Genomic DNA, 25,304 nt, shown 5'->3' with positions numbered 1-25,304 from the left:
CAAAATGGACGCAGGTGAAAAGCACGACTCCAGCAGGCATGAGATTTCTGTGGAAGTTCCTAAACCGCCTTCAATCGAGGATTTCGTCGTGTTGAAGCCCGTCAGCCGCGGTGCTTTTGGGAAGGTTTACCTCGCACGGAAGAAGGGCAATACGCGATTATATGCAATTAAGGTGAGTTCTGAGGTTCTGTCTGACAACTTTGAATCATTGAAGACTCATTTTTAGAAAAATAATCTCGCCTTTTCTGCCCTTTATTTCTTATTTTTGTCAGTTTGCTTTGTTGCCCTTTCCATAGGCTAATATTATATTCTGCACCTGCTATTGCTGCCTTTTCTTATTTGCACGATGCTGTTTTGTATGTAAGACTCAACATGACTCAAGTCTCAAAAAATAAATGTTTAAATAAATGCAAATATAAAATAGAACATCCACAGGCCCAAAATAAATATATAAATACACACATGCACGAATGGATTTATAAATAAATGTAGGAATAAAAAAAATAATACAATAACTAGATAAAATAATAAATAAATGCTTTACATCTATTTCTACATTTTTGTTCACCTACATTTATTTAGTTATTTATGGATTTCTGTGTCCACATAGGGATAGGGGGTCCCATTTATTAATGCTTATTATTATTTTATATTCATTTATTTCAGCATTCATTTATTGATGTATTAATTTATTCTTGTATTTATTTATTGAGACTTAAGTCATGTTTAGTCCTGTAACACTGAAAATTCCCCCACTGTGGGACTAATGAAGGATTATCTCATCTGATCCTACCGTATCTTTCTTTAGATGATGAAGAAAGCAGACATGGTTGATAAAAACATGATGGGCCAGATGAAGGCAGAGAGAGCCGCACTTGCTTTGAGCAAAAGTCCCTTTGTGGTTCACCTGTTTTACTCCCTTCAGACAGCCACCAAGATCTATCTGGTAACATCCAATATCCGTTGCACAAAACACATTTACAGTAACTCATTTTAGTTAGTAGTCTATAAGCAAGTCTGGTTTTTTATTGTAGTTCGTTTTTAACTTTTTTTATGTACAATCGTACTTTCTTTATTTTTTACAATTGACTGTTTTGTTGTTAGTGTTTACGAATGTGTCGTATCTTTGCAAATTTACGGATCATATTAAGTTAAAGCTTTATTTTCATGTTGCTTACAGGTGATGGAATACCTCATTGGTGGAGATGTCAAATCTCTGCTTCACATCTATGGGTATTTCGACCAGGATATGTCTGTAAAATACATTTCAGAGGTTGCATTGGCGTTGGACTACCTCCACCGTCATGGTATAATCCACAGGTACTTTGATACAACTTCTGTAAGGTGTCAGTTAATGTGCACGACACTGATCGTCTAGTCCATGGGGTGAGATGTGTTGTGTGGCCTGGTTTTGACCTGAATTATAACGTTTTAGGGATTTGAAGCCGGACAACATGCTCATTTCCAACGAAGGTCACATCAAACTGACAGACTTCGGCCTTTCTAAAGTCAAGCTGGACGGAGGTATGACTCCCGTCTGCTTGACATTTGAACACAGTGACCATCAGCACTTAGTAATGTTAGTAATATGTCCTTTGTTATATCTCCATGCTCCCTTTCAGAGCTGAGTCTTATGGATATCCTTACGACTCCGTCCTTGGCTAAACCAAACAAAGATTACTTCCGCACCCCGGGTCAAGTCCTCTCCTTAATCAGCACCATTGGATTTGTAAGTGAATCAATATAATGTTGCATAGAGAAATGATACTTTATGCTTCATTGGTGTTGAATAATGACTCCTCCTTCGTTTCTATCAAACACAGAATTTACCTGCAGGAGAAGGCAAGCGTCACTGCAGCCTGTCTGCAGTGTCCACTCCAGTGTCCTGTTGCAAAATAAAACACAAGAATAGCTCTCTCGGTTCTCCCTTGATGGAGAAAAAAGACATGCTGTGCTCTCCGGTTCCTAGGAAAAGGGGTATGTCATTGTTGGATATCCATCTTCCTCCCCATTAACCTGGTGGGCTGGCTGGTTATGCATGGACTGTTTCTTTTTATAAGGCTTGTGCATGGTGTAGCTTCCTGGTGAGATTTTGGCAATTAAAATGTGTTTCTGGTTTATCCATACTGTCTCTATAGGTCTCAACAATACTGTGTTCAGCCCTCATAACCTGGCTAAAAATCTGACCAACAAACTGCTGAAGACCAGGAATAGGTGTGAGACAATGAGTGCAGGCAGCACCACCGACACTGAAGGAGGCATCAGTCCAATGTGGGAGAGTGAGGAGGTCAGTGATTATAAACCTACGATCTATTATAAACAATGTAATGTTTTGGTTAGGGCTGTTCTCACCTTTTTGCTCTCAAATCATCTAGTTTAAAATGACTCCCCATTGTGGTACGCAGATGGAAATGAACAAAGGATTTGAATTGGATTGGCTTTCATACTGATTCATTGAAACATGCTGTCATGAGTTTCTTTGTTGAGATTACAGATTTGTTCGTTCCCTATTGTGACTGTCATTTCCCCTCTGATCTTTGTTCTTCAGAAAGAAAATGAACCGACTAATCAACAAAAGGGCAAAGTGCATTCCGAGTCCAAAGGGCCTGAACATGACTTTGGCTCCTCTGCCAAGGCCACCAGCGTTGTGTCAGATCCAGACCATCTTGCAGAAAATGGGCCTCAAACCGATAAACCGGGGTTCACAGCTCCGGATGATTTTTGTCTGACGGCTTCGTCTGTAAAGAGAAGATTCTCTGACGTCGGGAGGAGCCCTGAGCCACTGGAGATCCAAGCCAAGAAGAGTAATACAAACTATACGAGATGCTACGAGATTCCAGAAGAGACTGCGAGGAGGTTTCACACTGGCCTGACTGGAACATTTTCCACCATCCAAATAGGTGACTTCATGGAGTCCACTGAGGGGATTGGGTTAGGTGAAGACCGCATACCGAAGCGCTCCAGTCCCATTGTCGTGGCCAAAAGTCTGTTTAGTGAACTGGATGAGCTAACAGAGGACGTGTTTGAAGGCGGAACCAAAGACCTGTCGCACTCAAGTTTCACATCACCGCTTGCAGGGAGCAATGACATCTGCAGGAGCCTGAGCCTGGACTCTGACGGCTCGATGCATGAAACGTCTCTAACTCTAGACAGCTGTGAGTCTCACAAGCCACGAAGGAAACACAGGAATTCGGCATCACCCGAGGAGCAGGAGGAAACTAAAGACTTGTCAATCACTGAATCCCTCCCACAAATTCCCTCTGCTGTTAATAATGAAACACCCAAACTCGGTAGGTTTGACCAGAGAGGATCTCAGTGCTCCTTTGTTAACCGGCTCCCTGATCTGACCTGCATTGGCCCACCGTCCTCCTCATTCCTCAAGCCGCGGAATGTCGTAGCTTTCCGTAGCTACTGTAGCTCCATTAACCGCTCCAACACGTCGGTGTTGTCCCGATTTAGCGTCGGTTCTGTTGATGCCATGGACTTGTCCACGACCGCTTCGTATCACTCTGCGTCTGGCAATGCAACACCAGTGCAGAAAAGACCCAGCTCCAACAGCTCACTCTATCAGGTAAGCATTCAAAGACTTTTGTAGTAAGGTTTCTAATTTAAAAAAGGCTTTGTGCTGGCTATACAGTTGCAGAACTCCTCATTAAAAACCGTTTGACTATCGATTTTGCTGACCAGCATGGTAATAGACCTGTAGTATTTTGTGCACAGAAGTTATTGTGTTTAAAAATTATATAATCCTTTGGGATTACTACCTTTTGTGGATCATGTAATGTTTGTCTTTTTTAAATTACTTTCGTGTAGATCCAACAAACAATTCAGGGCATAGTTTATGGCAGGTGTCTCAAACTGATCCAGTAAAGAGCCGCTGTGGCTGCAGGTTTTCATTCCAACCAAGCAAGAACACACCTGATCCAACAAATCCATGTATGTAGGTGATTCAGTGAGTTGAATAAAAGTCTAGTCAGGTGTGTTCTTGCTTGGTTGTAAAGAAACCTGCAGCCACAGCGGCCCTTTACTGGAGCAGTTTGAGACACCCGGTTTATGGTGTATTAAATTGTCATAGTTGATTGTCGTCAACGTCACAAAGAGGGGCTTTTCCTTCAGTTTTTGATGAGATTTTTGCTAACATCCTTTTATTTCCTTCTCACATCAGACTCCTCAGCCCATGTCCATCTCTTGCACCCCTTTCAGGACCCCGAAGAGTGTCAGAAGGGGGGCACTGCCTGTAGAGGGTGCACCCATTTTAGGAACTCCTGACTATTTGGCTCCAGAGCTTCTCTTGGGAAAACCCCACGGTAAGATAAGGAATAGTGTGTCCCAACAACAGAAATAGCCCAACACAGTGCTATTTTTTTTGAGTGCGGACGCTTGACATTCTAGTCCTTGTGACAGGCTTTCTCTTTGAGTTTCAGGAAGTTGTCGGTGTGGTAAGTTTCTAATGATATTGTTGTTTGTGCAAGCGTGCTCGCATGTTCACCCAACCTGCTAATACGCTAGAGGAAACGAGCTGATTCTTCCCCCGTGTTCCTCTTCCCGCTGGTTCTGTTTCTGCCTCTTGGAATCGTGAACTTGCTGTGGGCCTGGTCAGAGGGAAGGGGGCAGCATTTAAAATGTGTGATTACAAAGTCTAAAAAAAAAGTGATTATCTGCTAACATTCAGCTAACACCATTGGTAACAGTTGGGGAATCAGGCTGATGTGCTGTTAACTGGACAAAGGGGGTTTTCTGCTCTTTAAATCTCTAGGTGTTGGTCAATGGCACTAGCTTTATTTTGCCTTTTAGCAACAGAATATTAGTAGATGACATCTTCCATTCAATTTGTCTGACGTGCTGTTATTCATTCAAATGTTTCCTGTCAGTCGCACCGTGCCATTTTGTAGCATGATCGCTGATATTTGAATTCACGGACATTCTGACATGACCGATCCCATGTGGTGTGGGAGTACGTATTCACCGGCTGTCAAGTGTTTTTCTGAACTCAACAATAGATGGTTGTGTCAAATGTCATTTTAAATCTTTGCGGCCATTGAGAGGCAGCATGACTTATTTAAAACGACAATGCAAAGGCACAAATGTCAAGGGATTAGGATTATGACAGATAGCTGAGGCTACCTGTGGGTGAATACAAGAAACTAAGTTTATACCCAGAAGTTCAATCCCTCCACCCTGAAGCTAACGCAGTCCCTGCTTCTGCCACCGCAGTAGAATAAAGTGCACCCTAAAGGTAATCGCAGGGAAAAGTGTGCTGTTTGAAGCCAGCAGCTGTATGAAATTCCACTTTCCTTTGCTTCTATCCAGACTGCATGGTGGATTGGTGGGCGCTTGGTGTGTGTCTTTTCGAGTTCCTCACAGGTGTGCCGCCTTTCAACGACGAGACGCCTCAGCTGGTCTTCCAGAATATTCTCAACAGAGGTGGGTTTGTTTGTTTTTTCTACGAGAGCATCCAAAACTAAAACTATCTAAATGCTCTAAAACATGCAGCTGACATGAAGCCTGTGTATGATGATCTAACATTACAGTTTTCCTTCAGATTCCTGCGTGTGCTGCAAATCCTTAAAAACACTGTGATGTGGTGGTATCAAGGTTTAAAAAGGGCTTGAAACTACTTTTATATTTTGGGTTGTATAGGATGCAAAGACTACAAACAGGTGACACATCTAATTTAATGGGGCCGTGCAATAATCAGTGCTATATACTGTACGGTAGCGCTGTTCGACATGGCCAAAATCTTCTTCAAAATCCTTCTGTATAAGCACATGGTAATGCCTTTTTTTGTATACTCCAGTGTGAATTGAATTCATAACAAATGAAAAATACTGAGATACCGATTTTCTTATTTCATTAAGAACTTTGGTGCAAAATATAAACTCAAAATATTCACATCTGATTTTTTTCCAAAAATGAGTTAGCGTGTGCTTGTTATAATCAATTAAGATGAAGTAACTGTGTATCATGATATCTGGATATATTATTTCATCACAATACAGTTCCATTAAAAGAAGATAAATCATTGTGTCATATATTTACTGGTATTATATATAAACACATATTAACCACCACTGTGAGGGGCTGGAAGAGCTTGCAAATGGACTTTGAAATGCTTGAAAAGTGTTTGAATTTGACTTTGGAAAAGGTGGGGGAACATTGTAGTTGAACAAACGAGTTGATAATGTGAACCGCATGCTTTTGTTACTTTTGTTTTGTTTTTAGATATTCCCTGGCCTGAGGAAGCGGAGGAACTGTCTGTAAATTCAAGAAATGCGATTGAAATCCTCCTGACCATGGACAAAACAAAACGGGCTGGTCTAAAGGGTGAGGGGCACTTTTAGGTTTTTTAATTTCCTAAATTTAAAAAGCTGTTGGTTCTCAGACCTTCATGTTATTCACAAGGCCTGAACTGCCTTAATTAAGAGTGCAGCTTTGATTTAGTTTTTGATTCAACAATAAGACTTTAAGGTGTGCAGGAGCATTGTGCTAAAACGCACCTCACATAATACAGAGTACGCAACTTTCTAGATTTTAACACCAGTAATGTTTACTTTAACACAGTCCACATATATTCGATCACACTAGTTAAATGATCTATGAAACTTTGCTCAAATGTCTGTGGTAAAGAAAGTATTTATAATAAACTGCTAATTTTGGCCTCAGTGTTTGATAAACACCCGTTTTAAATCAATCGAGCGTGTTCTGATCATTTGGCAGAACTCAAGCGTCACCCCCTGTTTGCGGGCCTGGACTGGGACAACCTGCACAACCAGCCGATGACTTTCATCCCCGAGCCGGAGGACGAAACCGACACCTCGTACTTTGACGCGAGAAACAACGCCCAGCACATCACCGTGTCCGGCTTCAGTCTGTAGAGTTACAAACATCAACAGCTGAGTTTGAATTGTCTGTTGGTGACGTGTGCCTGCTTTCATCTTGGAAAACCTCCCAAAAAGTCAAATACACAGTAATGATGTGATTGTTTCAACACTATAATATTTTTTTTAAAAACATTTTACCTATGATCAATCCCCGGTTACAAGAGCCAGAAAAAACCTCAGTCACAACTTTTTTAAAAACGTATTATTTCCATATTTCTCTGAAATTTGGTTCTTATACTAGCAAAATAGTATTTTCCAATCCTTTCCCATATTCTAGACTTTGGTTTCTGTTGATTAAATACAGGAGAACTTTCTACTGTATGCAAGTTTGTTGCTGCACTGTTCATAAGTGTTTCCCTGCTCGTTGCAGACTTGGTGGGCGGGCCCCCTGAATGCATCTCTCTCTGAGGGGCACAGTACTGTTGAAGAAAAGCTTTCTAATATATTCATCAATAATGTATTTTATATGTAAAATTTAATAATAACTTTCAGTGTCATTGTTTTAACAGTACTGTTTTTGCTGCTTTTATGCCGTTTGTGTTTGTGTGTAATTTGGATGTGATCTTGTTTCTTCTATCCACACTTTTTTTTCTTTTCTTAGTTTAGTTCACAGAGCTCCCGGCTACTTGTGAAGTTTTATCTTGGTCACTCCAAGAAAAAAAGTTCAATACAAATAAAATCTTGTATGTAACATGATGTATTTGGTGCCTTTTCTGGTAAATGATCAAACATCAGTGACTAAATGTAGATAAAATGTAATATTAGGCTAGCTAATAAGACTATATCTTCATATCTGAATCTGTGAATGGTTAAAAGAGAGGGTTTTTTGCCTTGTTACCGAGATCTAGACAAGCGGCTCATTACCACTCATGTATGGCTTTGTGCCACTAGCAGCCGGTTAGCTAGCTAGCTTAGCACAAAGACTGGAAAGTGCTAACCTTGCTGTCCAAAAGCCTGTCTGTTCTGTTTTTAAATCTGTACAAACCTTGATTAAAACAAAGTTCTCTTTTTACATGGAGTATGGAAACTATTTCTTGAATGAAAGCGTTTTGAAATCCCAAGAAAGAAAGTGCTTTTCCCCAAAACGCTTCACACTTTCTTTGGAACAACTTGAACAAATTTAAAAAAAGTGCTTTATGAAAACTTTATTTGAGGCTTGGATTATCACATGCAAGCACCACTCTGTCCACAGGCAGAGAGGCCGAGAGAGCCTTAGTACGTTTCAGTAGAAAGGTAAACTATAACTTTTTCTTATTTTTATTAAAACATAATGGCTCTGGAAAGATTAGTGCTATTGCAGATGCACACGTTTGTAAATGATATAGTAGTCTATATTAATAATACATAGGAATGCAATTAAAATACTGCATTTTCATCTGTACAGCTATTGTATACAATTTACACAGATCTCACTGCTTTGCAAACAATTAATGATTACTATCGCTCGCACAAAATATTCTTACAAACATGTTACATCACACATTAAAATTATACAATATAGAAAACTTTGACAGCGTAAACAACACAGACCGTGACATATGCTATGCGTTAATAATCAGACAGCTGAGTGGACACTGAGGCTGTTAGACTCTCACCACCTCATGGCCCACTGGGTAGTGTGATTAATGATAATTTGGTCCACTACTGGAACAGTTATGCTACGATATGTGAACGCAAGAATGTCCCCTACAGTGTGAGTGTACCTCGATGTTGGCACTTCCTCTCTTTGGGAAACAACTTTGACGTAAAGCACAGATTGATATGCGGCAGGACGGGGGATGGGAACTTATAACAGTGTCAAACCTGTGCACAGCGTTTAGCGACCGTTTTTAAACATAGACCTCATTTATACAGCTGAAATCTGGCCATCAATGCCTTCATTGGAACTCGCTAAAAGCAATAAATATTAACTTATTTTCAGAATTTAAAAGAATCTCACACATCTATATACTATTACATTCAATCCTCCTACAGTTATTACAATATTGTATCATAGCAGCATTGCCTGGGCAACTAATGAATGAGAATTGTGAAAATGCATCAGGCATTATGCTCAGAACGACTACGTATCGGGCCCGTTTTATGTGCAACACAGCCTTAGTTACGGAAATGAAAGAATCGGCTGCAGTTGGTTTACAAACACGCTGACAACGTCACATCTGTTACGTACCCTCGCTCGTCTCAAACTTAAAAATGACAAGGATGCGGTGGCGCCGTCTTGAAAAGCTTGGATAATCACAGGCTGCGAGCCCATACATTCATGTTTCTGTTTGATTCCATGTCCGCCGTACAACACACTTGAGAGATGTCTTCGTCTCTCGTTACTCTAGGTGCCTTCTTTATAGTGCAAAAGCAAATTACTGGGCCGTGGGTTAAAGCAGGGGAGAGTTGCAGCCATTAGCAACCCGACCAAGGACTTTTAGAGGACTCCTCTTTAGCATCATTGCCCATGCCTGTTCCAGGTTCAGTTGATTCGTCTAGTAGAGAAGGAGAGCATTAGGGATAAATCAGGTATTGCGTGGAAAATGGTAGTTGGTAGTAAGACTGACATTTTTAAATTCCTGTAAAAGAATACCTTCTCCTCCTCTGCAGGTAAAGGCGAATAAGCCACTGAACCACAAATGGCCATATGATGGCGAAGGCCAAACTGGTCGGAGAAATGTCGAAAGGCCACCAGGATGGTTTCTAGGGGACAGAAATAACAATTATCATTATTTAAAATGGCTCTTCTAATTAATGTCTGAATTATTTTAATCCCTGCCTTTGATCATGCAACTTTCATTTAGCGGAAACAAAAGGGAGATTGATTTTTGTATGTCGGTGTGCTGTATTTTAAAGGTTTACCTGACTCCTCTTATTCACCGGGGTTGAGGCATAAGTTGGAGACATTGATCTCGCCTGCAGAGAGAAGACATTTAAAATAAAAGAAAAGTCCAAAACCTTGTCAGAGGAAATAGATAAACACCATTAAAGTATGAATGTTCCAGTGATGATCAATCTTCAGTGTTGTTTACAAGGCCAAAGTCCAAACTCCTTATCTGTTCTGCTCTGCAATAGTTTCAAATAAAATAGTTTGTCGACATCTGGGAGATATTTTCAGATGGGAATAAAACGGATTCCACTGGCATACTAGTATTTCTAATACACACAGATTACAACATTCAAACAAACACGCGCATCAATGATTCATTTATGGTGCGATTATCAGAATGCACCCACTTTTTTGTGTGTTTTGTGTATTATGAATGCTGATCGATTGAGAATATTGCCCTTTGCCTTCACACTGAAAAGACCTGGGACTACTTTCTGTGTTTTCTTTATTAAATGTCATAAGATAGTAAAAAAAAACAATTTCTCAGAGCCCAAAGTGACATAATTAAATTGCTTATTTTGTTGGGCAACAGCAGAACTCAGAGAGATATTCAATGGACCCAATCACAGTGGCCCTCATTTATCAAACGAACGTACGGCAGAAAAACGTGCGTACGACCATTTCCTGGCAAACGTCGGCATTTATCAATTTGGACGTGAGCGGGAGCTACGATCAAATGTCACGTCTGATCTGAGATCGTGTACGCACATTTGAGCCTGTGGATTTGCGGTGCAGCACAGCAAAATCTGGCTGAAAATAATGAACAAACCTCAGCTGTCATTAAACATAAGCAGTCACATATTAAGAACAGATCAAAACGGATTCTTAAAACTAATAAAAAAAATAAAAATTGTGGTTGGAGCAATTGATTGTACTCATGTGCGTCTGAAGGCACCATCCATGAATGATTACGCATTCATCAATCGCAAAAACTACCACTCGATAAATGTACAGGTGATTTGTGATGCCAAGCTGTTGCTTTTAAACGTGGTGACCAGGGGAACACACGATTCTTTTAAATATCAAAACAGCTCGGCTCCAGCCCCCCGCGACCCCGACATTGAATGAATGGATGTGTTGGCGCATGGCTGCAGCAAGACGCACTGCAGAGCCAAACTCATCTCCTCGGTAAGTGGCTACCCTCGATAAATTGCATTAAATCAAACAAGGTATCAGATGATTAACATCTTGGTATGGTTCTTCTAGGTGACAAAGGTATCCTCTTACGGAATACCTAATAACCCCGCTGGCAAACCCCAATACAGAGCAAGAGCGCCGGTGTTGTGCCGTATTCAGCACCCCTGCCGTGAAATGCACCCCCTCACATTATAGGTGTTATTCTGGATCAGAAGGCTGTTGTTTCTACCTAAAAGGAGTAGTTTATATACAGCTAACCCACAACGGTCAGAACATTGGTTACTTACAGTCTTTAAGTAACCAAGACTTTAAAGAGTTTAAAATCACAAACTTGGATAATAGCGAACACAAAATAACACCTTTTTGTATGTTCTGTGGAAATATACTGCAGCCATAATTACAGATGAATGAAATGGATCTTTTGAGCAAGTTGAATGTATTTGACTCAGCGTTTCCTAAATATAATCCCAGCTTTTCTTGCAATTCATATGTTCAAAGGTATGTGCTTTTAATCGGGTTACACCTGTCCAACAGTGCGCACAGGCGCACTCGGGTCACTGTGGAGCGCTGCTTCGGGTTGACTGCCTCCGTTATTCTTTTCCATACAGCGTTTTTATGGGCCCCTTTTATTCGAATCTTAAGAGGAATAAAAGCACATCTTTATTTTGCTCCATCTCGGATGTCAGGATGCCGATCTGTGTGTCGGAAAAGTTTATTTTCTAACCAGCGTTCCTTCTCCCCATGTTTGACCTCAGTGGGCGAGGCCTCCGAACCAGGAAAATTTAAGGGCGTAACATGTTAATGACGATCGAATTCAGCCGCCGCATTTATCAAGGCCCGCTCATTCGTACGCTGAGATTGGTCAGATACGAAGGTTTCATAAATCACATGTGCGCTCAGATCTGCACCCGTTTCCACGCAAGTTTGATAAATGAGGCCCAGTGTGTTTACAATAACTTCAAGGTACAGAAAAAACCCAACGATGCTAAACAAACAGGGACAAAAATAGCTAGATATAATTTAATCTTGTTAATCTAAAATGTATGCTTGATGCTTTCATTTCTCATTAATAACCAGGTTGGAGACCTAATTTACCAGTTAGGCCACAGACTGAAGCACCCAGCTAAAGCAGTTAGTCTGCGGGTGAGATGCTGCTGTTTGTAACGCTAAATTCGGTTCATCAAAGACACGAGCAGAACAACACAGAGCATAAGATAGGATGGGTCGGACCGCCGTGTTTAACTATAGATTGTTGAACAACAGATGCAATTTGACCAATTTCACATATCTCCGCAATGTAAATCAACCGCTAGTTGTCTGCCTGGAAGTGATTGTTGCTGCTAGCTTGATGTCAGGGTGATCCTGCCTATTTCCTGTCATATAACCAGAAAACATTTGGAAAGGTGGAAGAAAAGAATGTGATGTTTTTGGGCCCATTCTTTTCCTGAATGAGAGGATGAACTGGTCTGACCTGGCTAGCAGTCAGAGCCTCCAGGGTATGCAGCCTCTCCAGAACGCTCTGCATGTCCTCCTGCAGTCTGGCCAACGCCACCACTATCTGCTCATTCAGGCTCCCTCCTGGTTTTCCTGCTCTTCCCCAGCGGTCCCCGTCCCCGTCTCCACCACTGTACATGGGCACCAGAGATCCAGAGCCGTGGCCTGGAGACCTGGAGCCTAAAAACACAGGAATTATTTACAATTAATACATGTACACACATACAAGTACACGGTTGTCCTCTACAGAATGCCGTATGTGCAGACACAGTCAAACCAAGGTTCTTTGAGTATAAACGCCCTATAAGGACAACCGTACCCCTTCCTCTTCTGACTAAAGAGCTGTCCGGCATGTCTGCATTCAGTCTCTGTCTCTGTGACATTGTTCCACGGTCGTCTCCATCTTCTCCTCCACACCTGATCCCCTGCAGTGCACCGTCAACATCCTCCTGGGGCTCCTGAGGTGGCTGTGACTCCTCTAGAGGTGGAGGCAGGACGTGGTTCTCCTCTTCATCCAGCTCATCTAAAAAGCGGTTATGCTCCGAGTTCTGGAGAAGAGGCACATTAAAGATGAATCAATAACAGGCAGAGAGCTTCCACCGCTGCACTAAAGGAGTGGTTTTAAGGTGTTACTTGCCTCTTCCTGGCTGAACTGGTCCACAGAGTCACAGTACACTTCGCTGTCTGAGTCACTGGCCAGGTGGCTGGGACCAGACTTCTCTACCCTGGGACCTGTGATCAGTACAAAGGGCATAGTAATTAACAGAGTAACATGGAGGAAGGAAGCGCTCACTTCACTTTGTTTGCCATTTTAACAGAGCCGTTGATTTGGTTCATGAAAACTGTCCCAGGAACAGTGTAATGTGTAAAGTGTTAAGATCCCATGTCTGCTGAGTTGCCACGGCTCTGGGAATGAAGCTTAGCAGATTATCTGATCACATGGCGTACTGATACACCAGCACAGGCGGCCACAGGCAATGGGTGAGGCGAGTGCAGAGTCCTGAGTAACAGCACAGGACGTTCACAAATACTAGATTTAACCCAGAACAGAACGTGCTGTTGGAGACCTCCTCACCTGTGTGGTGACCGTTGAGCAGAGGCTCACCAACTGAACCCTCCTCACTGTTCAGGGCGACCCTGGAATGATTCCCATTGGTCAGATGGGTGGCCCCGTTGGCCACTTTACCATTGGACAGGGGCGGTTTGTGTCTCCTGGCTGAACCCTTCTTCTTTGGCTGTGAAGCAGCTGATTTCTTGTCTGAAATAAAACCCCAACAAAGAAGATTAACTCAATGGTTTTCTCATGTTTTTTTCTTTTCTGACAATATGTTTATGCCTTTGTTACCTTTTTTGACGTCCCTTATCACTACTTCTTCCTCTTCTTCAATTTCTTCTTCTTCTTCTTCTTCTTCTTCTTCCTCCTCCTCCTCCTCTTCATCTTCATCCTCAGACTTTTCCTTCACTTCATTTGATTTGAGCCCGGCAGGACGAGTCTCCAGGGTGCCGTTCATTTCCATCGTTCGGACGATGCTCTTTGCGACACTCTTTGATGCCAGTGAATTCATCACTGTACCAAACCCTGTGCAACAAAAACAGGATACGCAATGATTTAGACAAAACAACAACACTGTCAACTAAGCGGATGGCTGCTTTAGCCAAACAAAATCCTCATGTACTCTAGGTTCTGTGCTTAAAGTGCAGGATAATGTTTTCACAAACTTGACACAGATAAAGTCTGTATTTATCTGTTTCAAATGAAAGGAAACTCATTATCTGCACCACTAACTGAGAATGCGTGGCATGACTAAGAAGCACCGAAAGCAACTGAGCTACAACACCAGACCAATACTAAACTATACCACCACTCAAATATTTATTTACAGGGGAATATACTTGCCTTCCAGTTGCCTAGCAAACTGTGTCAAACGGGCTGAGCATATGACAAGAGGCAAATTATAAAAAGGTTAAGCTCCACATGCGTGTTTTTAACGTCACAACAAAGTGAAAGGTGGTAAATTAAAAACTTGCCTGTGCTCAGGTCGGAGATGTGCGAGATCTTCTTTTTTTCATCGATGAGCTCATAGAACGGGCCGAGGACACGTAAGAGCTCCTCCACCTCGTCCGTCATAGGCATACCCTCCAGGATCTACACGACAAATGAAGGTCACTTTAATATCAAATGACTAATAACCCTGTATAATACAACTGTTGCATCTTCTGTAAAAGTTACATACCAGCTTCATTTCATCAACATAGGCCGCCATCGCTTCTTCTTTTGACATTTCTCCAAGTGAACTCCATGCATCCCTGAATCATTAAATGAAACAAAAACCAATCATATCACTTTATCAAGTTAAAAAAAGGTGTTAATTGTGTTACCGTAAATATGTCATCTCTGCCAGTTATCAACTTTGTCGACAAGGCCGGTTTATTTGAGGTTAAAGTGTTTTTGTGAGCAGAGGGTTCAAAGGCTGACAAACACACAACCGTGCATGAGTATCTACAGTTACTCCTTAACTAAGTGTTTTTACAGTTTCCTGATAAACTTGCAAATCCCCACCCCGATGCAACGGGACCATGAAAGAAACTGTGCAGGCTAGTGGGTTAGAGGTTACATTCCAAGAGTCCAGAGATTACCGAACACAACTTGAGACTAAAGCGGGAGAAGCACTAGCGTCAGAAAACCCAGCGGAGAGCATTTCACTCTGCTTGTTTTGCACAGTGATGTCAAAACGCAATTATCTTATCTAATGAAATGCCTTGAAGACTGTGGTATTTATACAACTTGTGCTAGTGATACAAAAATGCTATAAACTTGTTCACATTTATGCAAAAATAAATAAAAACATTTTTGACTGACTGCATATTTCCTTTAATCTTTACCATTTTGCTTTGCCAACTGCATCCCAGAAGCCAGGTCGGGGAATATTGCACGCACCCATGGTGGCTTGTTTATAATAACTGTAGAACTTGAGCATCATCTCATTGGAGGGTTGAAAGGGTCCTGAGGGGAAATAAAGTGCATTTAGTAATGAATATGTGCACAACAACTGCTTCCAAATACCAGGGCATGAAACACGCCAAATGCAGGTAACTTCTGTGATTGGCGGGTGAAACTGTCAATCTACCTGCCACGTTGGCATGTAGCCAATGTAATAAGACAATACAACACTGAGCAAGTGTGTGTGTTGTTGACCAATCAGGTAGTCTGTTGTTGCTAAACAACCCTGCTGTTTTATTGGACTTTCAACATAAAAAACGAGAAGAAGAAGAAGAAAAATAGAAAATGTGGCAGCATATTGCTGGCGTGAAGAGCCCGCTGGCTGCAACAGAACAAAAAGAGGATGAGGAGGACAATAAAAAAAAGACGTTTTAATACAAAGTGGAAAGGGATGGCAAGGTTCGCGACTGGCTTGTGTACGACGCCACAACAGCGGAGATGCACTGTGGGGATTGGCGTATGTTTGGAGAGAGGAGGAAGCAGAGGGAAGGGTCTGCTCCTCCTCCTCTTTAAGGACTCAGAGTCTCAGTCTGTGCTCTGTGCTCTGTGAAAGGGTTTTTAATCAATGTCTCACCTCCACATTACAGTGTGATGTAGTTTGGTTTCTGTTCATTATTAAGATTGTTATTGTTGTTGTTTATGTAAGTGTTATTCAGCCAAAATATGTCTTATCTGGAAAAGCAACATAAACGTATAATTCATTTGTTATAAATGTAATGTTTATTGTTAATCTAATAAAAAAAACTGTTGAACATGGGTATCTAATGACACGGCAGTGACAAAGAAACAGTGACTAATGGATTGCAGTTGGGTGTTAACTAAATAAACGAGATGAGTGAGATGATTGGCTGCTTTTGTTTCTGTTACTTTCTATTCTAAATGCTGCCACACCAGCTCAGACACAACTGGAAGTCAATATGTAGGTCAACTCATTAATGAGATTAAGTTGGTTAATAACTCAGCAGCACTTTAATGTGGATTCTGTACAAGTTCAAGAACCATTCCTTTGCATTTTCTGAGTCGTTCACCTTTATTTAAGGCATAAAAAATTGGCTGGTAAAAAAACACTGTGGCAGGTGGATTTCACAGTGGCCAAAAAAGTTCACTCCAGGCCCTTGAGTACTATTCGTATTGTTTTCTAAGTAATAGGACTTTAAAAAGTGACTGTTGTGATTCAGTATTAAGTTGTAGACCCGCTGGAATGGAGACCTATCTCTGCACAGCCCTAGTAAAGTGGATTAAGCCCTTTAAATCGCACAAGACACTAAGTAGACCAAGCTGTTGCACTGCACCAAAAACTAGGTCTGACACCATTCAAAGCAATGTGGCGAACTGTTGTGTTGTGCTTACCGTCCGGGGCTAGACTCTTGATCACTTTGACGGCAGCCTCGAACCTCAGCAGGGTCAGACGCCTCTCATCCTCCGCTGTGACGCTCTCCACCTCCATTGTGTCACACACAACAGTCAACACAACACCTACACACAGACGGGCAGTAAATAAACACACCGCCGCTGTAATACACAGCACAAAACACAACAATATGCCCAGATATTTGTGATGAATACAATATAAACCGCCAAACGGCCGACGGAACCGTGCCAAACCGTTGACACTTACCGTTAAAGTCAACGGCTTATCTGTTTGTCAGAAGGCGACCTGTCCTGTTAGCCTTCGAACAGACGCCATGAACAGTGCAATGAAGCTAGGCAGAGGTGCACCCTGGGAGCTGTAGTTCTTTCTTCTTCTTTATTCGTAGTTATTGATGTTTTACCGCCACCAACTGGTATGGAGTGTGGAGCAAATAACTTCATAATTTATATTAACATAATAATAAAGAAATATAGGAAGAAAAAATAAATAAATAATAAACTAATCATCATAATTTTAATAAACTATTTTTCCCCAAATAAATGAGTAACCCTGAGAAAATGCAATATAGTTTGATAGCACTTATTTGAATTATTTAAAAAAAATCTGTTTAATCAAATTGTAGCTTTTCTTTTCTGAATCGTTCACTAATTCGTCGTCTTTCTTCCTCATAACTCTCACAATGTATGACGATGGGAGTTGTAGTTTTCTACTAGATATCACTATGTACTACAAGCTCCACAATCCCCCGCGTCTGGCACTGTAGTTTCAAAAAGACCTGAAAGCGGCTTTCACGTTAAGCTAAATATGTGTACTGAATAAACCATAAAGCTAATGTTATGTTGTCATTTCGAAATAATAACTTAACTCGACTGTCGCTACAGTTGAGAGTAAAACTACACTTACCATGATGCTTAGCAGGGATCTATTTTTTCTTCAGTTGGAGGGGTGATAGGTAGACGGGAGGCAAGAGCAAGAGCTCTCACTCTGTCCTTATTTCCGAGGACCACACATCGCTGCAAAATACCTAGATCTGAAATTAGCCGATTAATGTATCATTTAATTAACATAATTGGAGTGAACTATTTTAACTTGCTTCTCAAACGATCAAACCCCTCTACCTTTTTTATTGTTTTTTTTTCATCCATTTTATTTGCAATTTTGTATTTTTCATGTTTTTTTATTTTTGCTTTATGTGTGTTTTTTTCATTCATTTCTATAAATTTAATCTTTTTTATTTATTTTTTTACAAAATAACACAAAAAAGCCAATCTGAGTATCACGCACACACACACACACACACACACACACAGACACACACACACACACACACACACACACACAGACACAAACATACTGTATATTCATCATTTTACATATTTGGTTAGAATATACATATTTTATTGAATATCATTTTTTTTTAAATATTTTGTTACAGTTGCTACATTCTTGAATTGATCAAATTAATTAAGACAAAAATACTGAGAACATGTACGTACTTATAAATAAAACAATAAAAAGATGTGCATTTATATTACCATAGTAACGATATGTGGAAGATAGCGACATGAATAAGTTAAAGAATATTTATACTACAATTCCCTATTTACAAATATGTATCCAGTCGCTATGGTATTTGTTGTGGTATTTTATCTTTTTTAAAATATTTTTATGGTAATTTTTCTATTCAATATTTATTTTTAGTTCCTCATAATAAATCTCTTGTAGGCTTCTTGACCAAACACCGTTCCCGAATTTAAGCCACTGAGTGAGTCCTCCTTCCCGGCACAGACGATCTTCGGGCTTGAGAAGGGCAGTAAATCCCACAATAGCAGGCGGAGGATTTCTTTTTTTTGTGTGTCGAGGCAGAGCTGGTTCTGGTGGCTGTTTCAATCAAAGGGAAACGGCAGAGAGGGAAGGGAGGCTCCGCTGCGGAGAGATGTTAAGATGGCAGAGCTACAAATGCTGTTAGAGGAAGAGATTCCGGCCGGTAAAAGAGCGCTCGTGGAGAGTTACCAAAACCTCACCAGAGTAGCGGACTACTGCGAGAACAATTATGTCCAGGTAAGTTCTCTTATCGACCTCCTTTCGTGGTGGAAAAGCTCTGGCTTGAATTGGTTTGTCGGGACAGGAAATGTGGATAAAGAAGCTGGGATGAGTCCCCCTCCGCCCAAAGCTTGGAGCCGTAACAACACTTTGATGCGTTTACAACTGTGGGACATTGCGCTACGCTGTATCTGTTATTGTATCTGTCATTTCTCTACACCGTATCCGTTCGTACCGTTAACAACATTTATCAAAGGGTGTGTCTACTTTTTATTTTATTTTAACACTGGGTGAAAAACTGCTTCCACTCTCACTGCTGATAGGGAGGCCTGTGTGTTTTACAGCAGCTCCTGAAAAAAAGATTTTTATGTCATTTCTTTTAAAGACACCCAACAAGAAAAGTTACTGCAGTTTATTCGCCTTTAATTGATACTGACACAACCTTAAAAAAATCTATCACTACATCAAACTAAATGTCACACTTCCACATGAATATTACAGTAACACAGCAGTCCATTACATTCCATAGGGTCATTAAACTCACCATTTAATACCACAAAAAGTCCCCATTGGGATACTATTACAGTGGAGTTACAGTGTCCACATTATGGGCTTGTAAGCACTCAGTGCAAATGCTGTAATGCTATAATGTCAGTGCGAGGCTGTTATTGTTTTTAACCATTAAACAACCTATATAATGACACATTAGAGCGTAATATGTGCACCTAAAGCTTGTTTTAGTTGGGCCAGACTCAATGAAGAGAAGAGCTTATTTAAGAGAATTCAGCTGCAGGGTTGCAACCAGGCAGAGGGAGAAATGTAAAAGCCATTGTTAGTTGGTCAATAAATGTTGGGAGGTGTTGATTCACGGGAACAGGGCTTGCTTTTCATCTCTGCTGGACTATACAGGGCTTCACGTGTGTCTTTGAGCTCAGATTTTCTTGATAAACTAGTGAATTTGAAGTCCTGTACTTGAGTTACAATGTTTACCGCAGCTTCACTACGGTTCTCGATGAGCGCGGATGCTGTTTTTAAATTTCAGCACAAATATATCTGTGGTAAGCCACTTCTTTAAAAAAAAGCCAGAGCACAAACCGTTGGTTGGTGAGAACACATTTTTCAGCAGGAAGACTACCCACCATATCAGCTCCAGAGGGTGTGTCCCACTCCAGCTGTACTCCCCCAAAGGACTCCCTGTAATTTAGTTTTCTTCTGTGTCCCGGGATGATTTGGCATCACTGCGAGGCATAGCTCTGAAGCTTTTGTGCCAGTTTTTAAACCCACGGAAAAACTACAGGACGCAAAGATGTTGTCATGGTCTCACATGAGCCATAAAAACAAGTGGATGAAGCTTGTTCCCCCCCACAAGATGTGTCTTATTGTGCATTTATTTATCATGATAAAGTGACATAAATGAATGTGGGAATGTCCTGGTTACGGACCCTGTTCACCACCAGAAGCTGTAACAGGAGATAGAGGCGTCACAAACTGATTTCCCACCATGATACAGTTATGGACAGTGATGTATCTGACTCCAGACCATATGTGTTGCAGGTTTTCGGTGTCTTGAAAGCACTTTTTCTACCAGAGAAAACAAGAATGGCTATTTTGTCAGGCTGGAGAAGTTCTGCAGTTGTCGCCTTCTCCAAGGAGGTTGTGTTTTCAGCTCAGTTGAGTCTGTTTGTCAGCTGGATTATGGAAAAACTACTGGCGGGATTGTCATGAAACTTGGTGGAAGGGTGTTGCATGTGCCAAGGAAGAGCAGGGCGGGTACACACATTACTTTTCACTTGTGTTCACACTGTGAGATTCATGCTGCATTCGTGTGATGTTGGAATATTCAGAAATATGAGTTTCTGGCTGGGAAAATTCAAACATACACATAATAAATGCATATAATCTACTACTACTACTACTAATACTACTACTACTACTAATACTACTATTACTACTACTACTAATAATAATAACAATAATATTTGAGAACTTTGACTTCTTTTGCTACATATAAAAAAGTTTGCTATTGCAACATAACACATAACACTTTTGTTTTGAAGGCTAATACGAACATTTATTAGCCCATATTTTGCACAGATTTTTAGTCTTAACATTTGACCAATCAGCATATTAATTCCAAAATGATAAGAAGTCACTATTTTATATTTAATGCTGGGTATTGGACATAATATTGACCTAAACGCTGTCAAGTCGGCATTGAATGCCTGGTTTCAATTAAAAGTTATTTTATTATGTGCAAAATAATTTTCCAATAATGGTCTTAAAATAACTAAAAATCATGCAAGTAAAAGCAAAATAAGAAAAATGCAATTTAAGATATAGAGCTCAAATGTTTACAAATGGAATATAATTTGTGTGGCCAATATTGCAAATGAATTGCACTGAATATAAACAGAACGCAGTAAATGTGTGCATAATAAGTCATAGGTAGGTGTTGACAGTTGTGAAACGGAAAGTAGAAGTAGGTGATATAAAGATAAAGTGATGTTATATAAAATGTATTTGGATAAAGAATAAGTCAACAAAACAAGACTACAGATACTTCCTGATTTAAATCACAATTTTGCTATTTTTTAAGACACTTTTAGTGATTTTTTTATATGCATGTTTGAGTTCAAACAACATTTAACATTTTAAAACCTTGTCTCTTTTGTTAAATGACAAAATAATTGGTATTTCCTTTGGTATTGCTACTTAAACTTTTTGTATTGTATCTGCTTTCAAATAAATAAGATTACTCATACTCTAGAGTTTAAGGCTGACACTGACATGATTTAATAGCTCATATTTGTCCATATTCTGTCCAAAGCTAATTAAAGTAAGTGCATTTCAGCTCGATAGAAGAGTGCCTCCCTGTCAAATAAAGAACTAAAAGCATATTTAGATCACTGGAGGAGTTTTCCTTCTTTAGAAATGGGGTGCGAGTACTGCTGCAGTCTGAAAACGTTGCTGTAGTGTCTTTAAATTTGACCTCTTCTGTATGAACACAGGATGATTTCACTGTGTTTTCTCTTGGTTAATAGAAGATGCTCCAAAAACAGCATTTACACATTACATTATTATTTACATTATCATGGGACTGAACACGTAACATGTAAAATGTGCAAAGGAAGTGCACAAAAATCTATAAATATGCTTCAAATGTCATTTTCATGAAGCCGTGGATGAAGTTCTGACTTAAACTGTGAAAAGTTGTGTGATTTGTGATTCTGTCTTTGGGTTTTTAACAGAGCCACTTGTTTAAAAAGCCATGGAAATACGGGATTTTAAGCTTTTCGGCACACGTCGGCGAGCCGTGCGCTTTGGAGCGGGTGTCAGACTCACGGTGCACTTTTCATAATCCCTCTCTGTCTGCTGCAGATACACTCTCTCTGCCTCCTGATAGAAACACACACACACTGTGCACTCTCTGAACTGAAGCGTGCACATATCTACATGCCTCAGCTTGATTCGTCTCGTCCTTTCAGCACTCCTCCGTCACGTTTACGTCCCTTTTTCTTCCTCTCCTCTGTGTTCTTGTCATGGAGGCGGTGGTGTTCAGTGTGGACTGTTGGTGCAGCTCAGCAGGCTGAAGCAGATGGTGAAAGGGCAGACCACTGCCCCACTTTCTCAACTTGATAGTGACTTTTGTTTGTCCATGGGAGTTTTTTGAACTCTGTGCGGGTGTGTTTGCTTTATGACACACTGACAGGTCAGAGTTATGTTTCCTGTTTGCCTTGCTGACTCTGAAGACCGACTCCCTGGAAATGCCTTCTCTTTCTGTGTCAGGAAGTAGCTTCATAATAGAAAAAAACCCTTTCAAATTAAGACACTTGCACAAAGTTCATTCTGATTAATCTGGGGTTTGGTATTTCAACATGTTCCAGTTTGGTGTTGCTATATAAAGTAGGAAAACGGTGCTCGATGCCACTTGGAAATATATTTTTCTTTTTTTAATTCATGCAAGTGAAGTCAGTTTAACCTTTGTGACAAGGACACACATGCAAAGTGGGCCACCTGGTCATGTTGGCAGGACACACTGAGGCGGTTGGTTGCTTTGTGGAACTCAGAAATAATACAATTCAAGTTTTGCTCAGGCTCCATTTGATTTTAAATTTTAATTTAAAATTGAACTGCGACTTTGCTGTTTCAGTGGTTCTGGCTTTTAGAGTGTGGGAATTTGCAGCTTTTGGCAGCTTTTTGATAAAGTACCTTTGTTTTTTTTACTTTCAAGCCTTTATTATAAAGGACAGATATGGGGTGAAAGAGAGAGGGGGAGACATGCAGCAAAGGGCCGCAGGTCGGAGTTGAACCTACAGCCGCTGCCTCGAGGACCTTCAGCCTCTTTATATGGGGCGACTGCTCTGACCACTGTGCCACCGGCCGCCCGTATTTCTGTTCTTACAGAATCAAGGAAAAGGGAAATGGAAGTCAGATGTGATGGCAAACCAGAAGGTCATACACCGGCTCAGATGCAGTGTTGCAAGCTCAGGAACATGTGACACTGCCTGCTGAGCCAGCACCATGCCCACTTGTGCTTCCAGTTCTGCTCCCAAATTAGCAGTTTTGAAATGTGGGCTGACATGTCCGAATCAATGCAGGTAGCATCTCATGTCCGTCCAAGAGACGTGTCCTCTTCATGTCTTGCTCACATGACCTCCCCATTCCTGTCCTGTGCTGCTCTCCCAGGTGAATTCATGACACTTCTTTCCCTGAAAGAGAGCAGGTGGCATTTCTGCTTTTTTTGTAACACAGTTCTGTCTCTCTGGGTTACTCAGCCCTTGTTTCTTGTCCTCTCTCTCTCTTTCTCTCTTTCTCTCTTTCTCTCTGTTTCTCTCTCTCTCTCCTCTCTCCCCTTTCTCTCTCCTCTCTCTCTCTCTCTCTCTGCGTTGAGTGGCCTGGTTTTTCTCCCAGCATGGCGAGGCCCAGCGGCTCTCAGCCTACCAGCCGGGCCCATTCATCCTTTTTTGACCACCTGTCACTCCTTCCCCCCCTCAGCTGAATGGAGCTGGTTTGGTGCAGACTGCTCCGCTAGAGTGTGTTTTTTTTAATTTTTATGAAAGATTTGGTGTACACTGACATCATTGTTTCAGATTAAAATGGTCTTCTTGTAGTTGGGTTCATGCAGAAGTAGTGTCAATTTAATATGCAACAACAAACTCTCATAAAAATCAATATGTTATCATTTAAATATGTCATTTCAGGTGACCTTCTGCCCTGACGAACCAATTTGAATAAGTCACTGGAAAGAGGTTAATGAGTTTCCTCCATGTGCAGACTTCCCCTGTGTGTCCTCCTCCCTGACGTACTGAAGGAGTTTTTAATTGTGCGCTGGCAGATCTTCAAGGTCAGGTAGACCTTATGGCCTTTCCGTCAGCCTCCATCTGCCCCGGAGGAATTAGGAATTCACGTAGCGTACCGCAGAGCGTTTTTTTTTTGAAGAGCTTAGAGTTTGCATTGAAGTTGTTAAGTCTGCAGGTTTTCCCTCATTCTCAGCACATTCCAGTGTCACTCTCACTACCATGACTGTCTCCTGAGGTGGCTTCTGTTGGCGAAATGGTTTGATATTTTAAAACATTTGGATGCTTACTGATGCTTACATTGTCGATATCTCTGTCATTTTTATTAAGATCAATATTTTTTAGCAACTTTTCCTTTGCCTGAAATCCAAGGGGCGTTATAGTCCGATCACAAACTGACAGTATGTCAGTTCGTAGCCCCATGGAGGACGTCGGTTGAGTAGGCAGTACTTTTAGTCTGGCCCTGGACACACGCACATTCACACTGCTAAAAATATGCAGTAATACTGATTAGAGAAGCACCGATCCAGTTTTTTCCGATCCGATACCTTGGCTGAGTGTACCTGAACGAGTGTTGAACAAGTGAACCGTATACCTTGCCATATGAGTGAAGGCATCAGGCTTGACATAAACATTTAGCCTTTTCTTAAAAAAAGGTAGCAAATTGACACAGATATAAATATAGTTAATATTATTTATTAACAAATAACAAAGTGTACATTAGCAGCAAAAAGAAACAAATATCATTTCCATGTAAAGTGCATCGCAAACAGATCATTTTAAATGTGATATAAAACCCAAACCTCTGTTGCAAACACAGAAATGAAGTGAGGAGATCGCTGAAACTGTGTTGCTGTGTATGATATTAATAAACAAAGAATCGTCTGGATCGAAATGCTGGATCGGCCTCATTCATCCGATATCCGATCCACGTATCAGACCACCTCCACCTATTGGCGATTGGATCTCATTGCGTGCCGGGTCCATTCACAGAGGTTTGACGGGTGGTTTAAAATGTTCAATGACCTCCAATGGTCATAACGCACAAATAAAGGGAATAAAACCCAGGCTGATAAATTCACTTTGTCCTTTCATGTGATCGAATGTCAATATGTTAGAGTAAAAGAAGCAGAAGCTAATTGTTAGATGATGCTCTTCAACTGGTAGAATCACCGTTGGCTGTGTGTAGAGATGCACCGATTCCCAC

The 25,304-nt window shown here is 40.9% G+C and overlaps 3 protein-coding genes across 7 annotated transcripts in view; 2 read left to right on the top strand and 1 right to left on the bottom strand.

Annotated features, from left to right (window-relative positions):
- Positions 1-4: 4 nt before the first annotated feature.
- mastl (microtubule associated serine/threonine kinase-like) lies at positions 5-6,875 on the top strand (the record flags this gene model as incomplete). Its single annotated transcript, XM_083936046.1, has 12 exons — positions 5-172; positions 809-946; positions 1,181-1,320; positions 1,436-1,524; positions 1,623-1,729; positions 1,824-1,977; positions 2,139-2,287; positions 2,549-3,571; positions 4,166-4,307; positions 5,311-5,424; positions 6,223-6,324; positions 6,718-6,875. The coding sequence occupies 12 exons, from the start codon at positions 5-7 to the stop codon at positions 6,873-6,875; spliced, it is 2,484 nt and encodes an 827-aa protein (XP_083792172.1).
- Positions 6,876-8,042: 1,167 nt separating this feature from the next.
- acbd5a (acyl-CoA binding domain containing 5a) lies at positions 8,043-17,090 on the bottom strand. The gene is made up of 13 exons (XM_083936178.1): positions 17,004-17,090; positions 16,736-16,861; positions 15,268-15,388; positions 14,619-14,691; positions 14,413-14,530; positions 13,730-13,963; positions 13,460-13,642; positions 13,022-13,116; positions 12,704-12,932; positions 12,362-12,564; positions 9,726-9,779; positions 9,457-9,566; positions 8,043-9,358 (listed from the first exon to the last, which is right to left on the bottom strand). Exons 2-13 carry the CDS (start codon positions 16,830-16,832, stop codon positions 9,346-9,348), a joined length of 1,530 nt encoding a protein of 509 aa, XP_083792304.1. The 5' UTR covers positions 16,833-16,861; positions 17,004-17,090; the 3' UTR covers positions 8,043-9,345.
- Positions 17,091-18,621: 1,531 nt separating this feature from the next.
- abi1a (abl-interactor 1a) overlaps positions 18,622-25,304 on the top strand; it is a 53,681-nt gene continuing 46,998 nt past the window's right edge. For all 5 annotated transcript variants that reach the window (XM_083936187.1, XM_083936185.1, XM_083936186.1 and 2 more), the window contains exon 1: positions 18,622-18,818. In XM_083936187.1, the coding sequence (XP_083792313.1) occupies positions 18,702-18,818 (117 nt within the window). In that variant the 5' untranslated portion in view covers positions 18,622-18,701. The remainder of the gene's footprint in view (positions 18,819-25,304) is intronic.

The sequence above is a fragment of the Echiichthys vipera genome (genome assembly GCF_963691815.1).
Source record: "Echiichthys vipera genome assembly, chromosome: 21".
Classification (NCBI taxonomy): Eukaryota; Metazoa; Chordata; class Actinopteri; order Perciformes; family Trachinidae; genus Echiichthys; species Echiichthys vipera.
The sequence above is the reverse complement of the archived record's forward strand: the minus strand, read 5'-3'. Positions and strand labels throughout refer to the sequence as shown.

Coding starts and splice junctions, on each gene's coding strand:
- acbd5a (XM_083936178.1), bottom strand. CDS start 16,832: ATGGAGGTGGAGAGCGTCACAGCGGAGGATGAGAGGCGTCTGACCCTG. Junction 13,964..14,412: donor CATCTCCGACCTGAGCACAG/GCAAGTTTTTAA, acceptor TTTGTTGCACAG/GGTTTGGTACAGTGATGAAT. Junction 12,565..12,703: donor TTTAGTCAGAAGAGGAAGGG/GTACGGTTGTCC, acceptor CTGTGTTTTTAG/GCTCCAGGTCTCCAGGCCAC.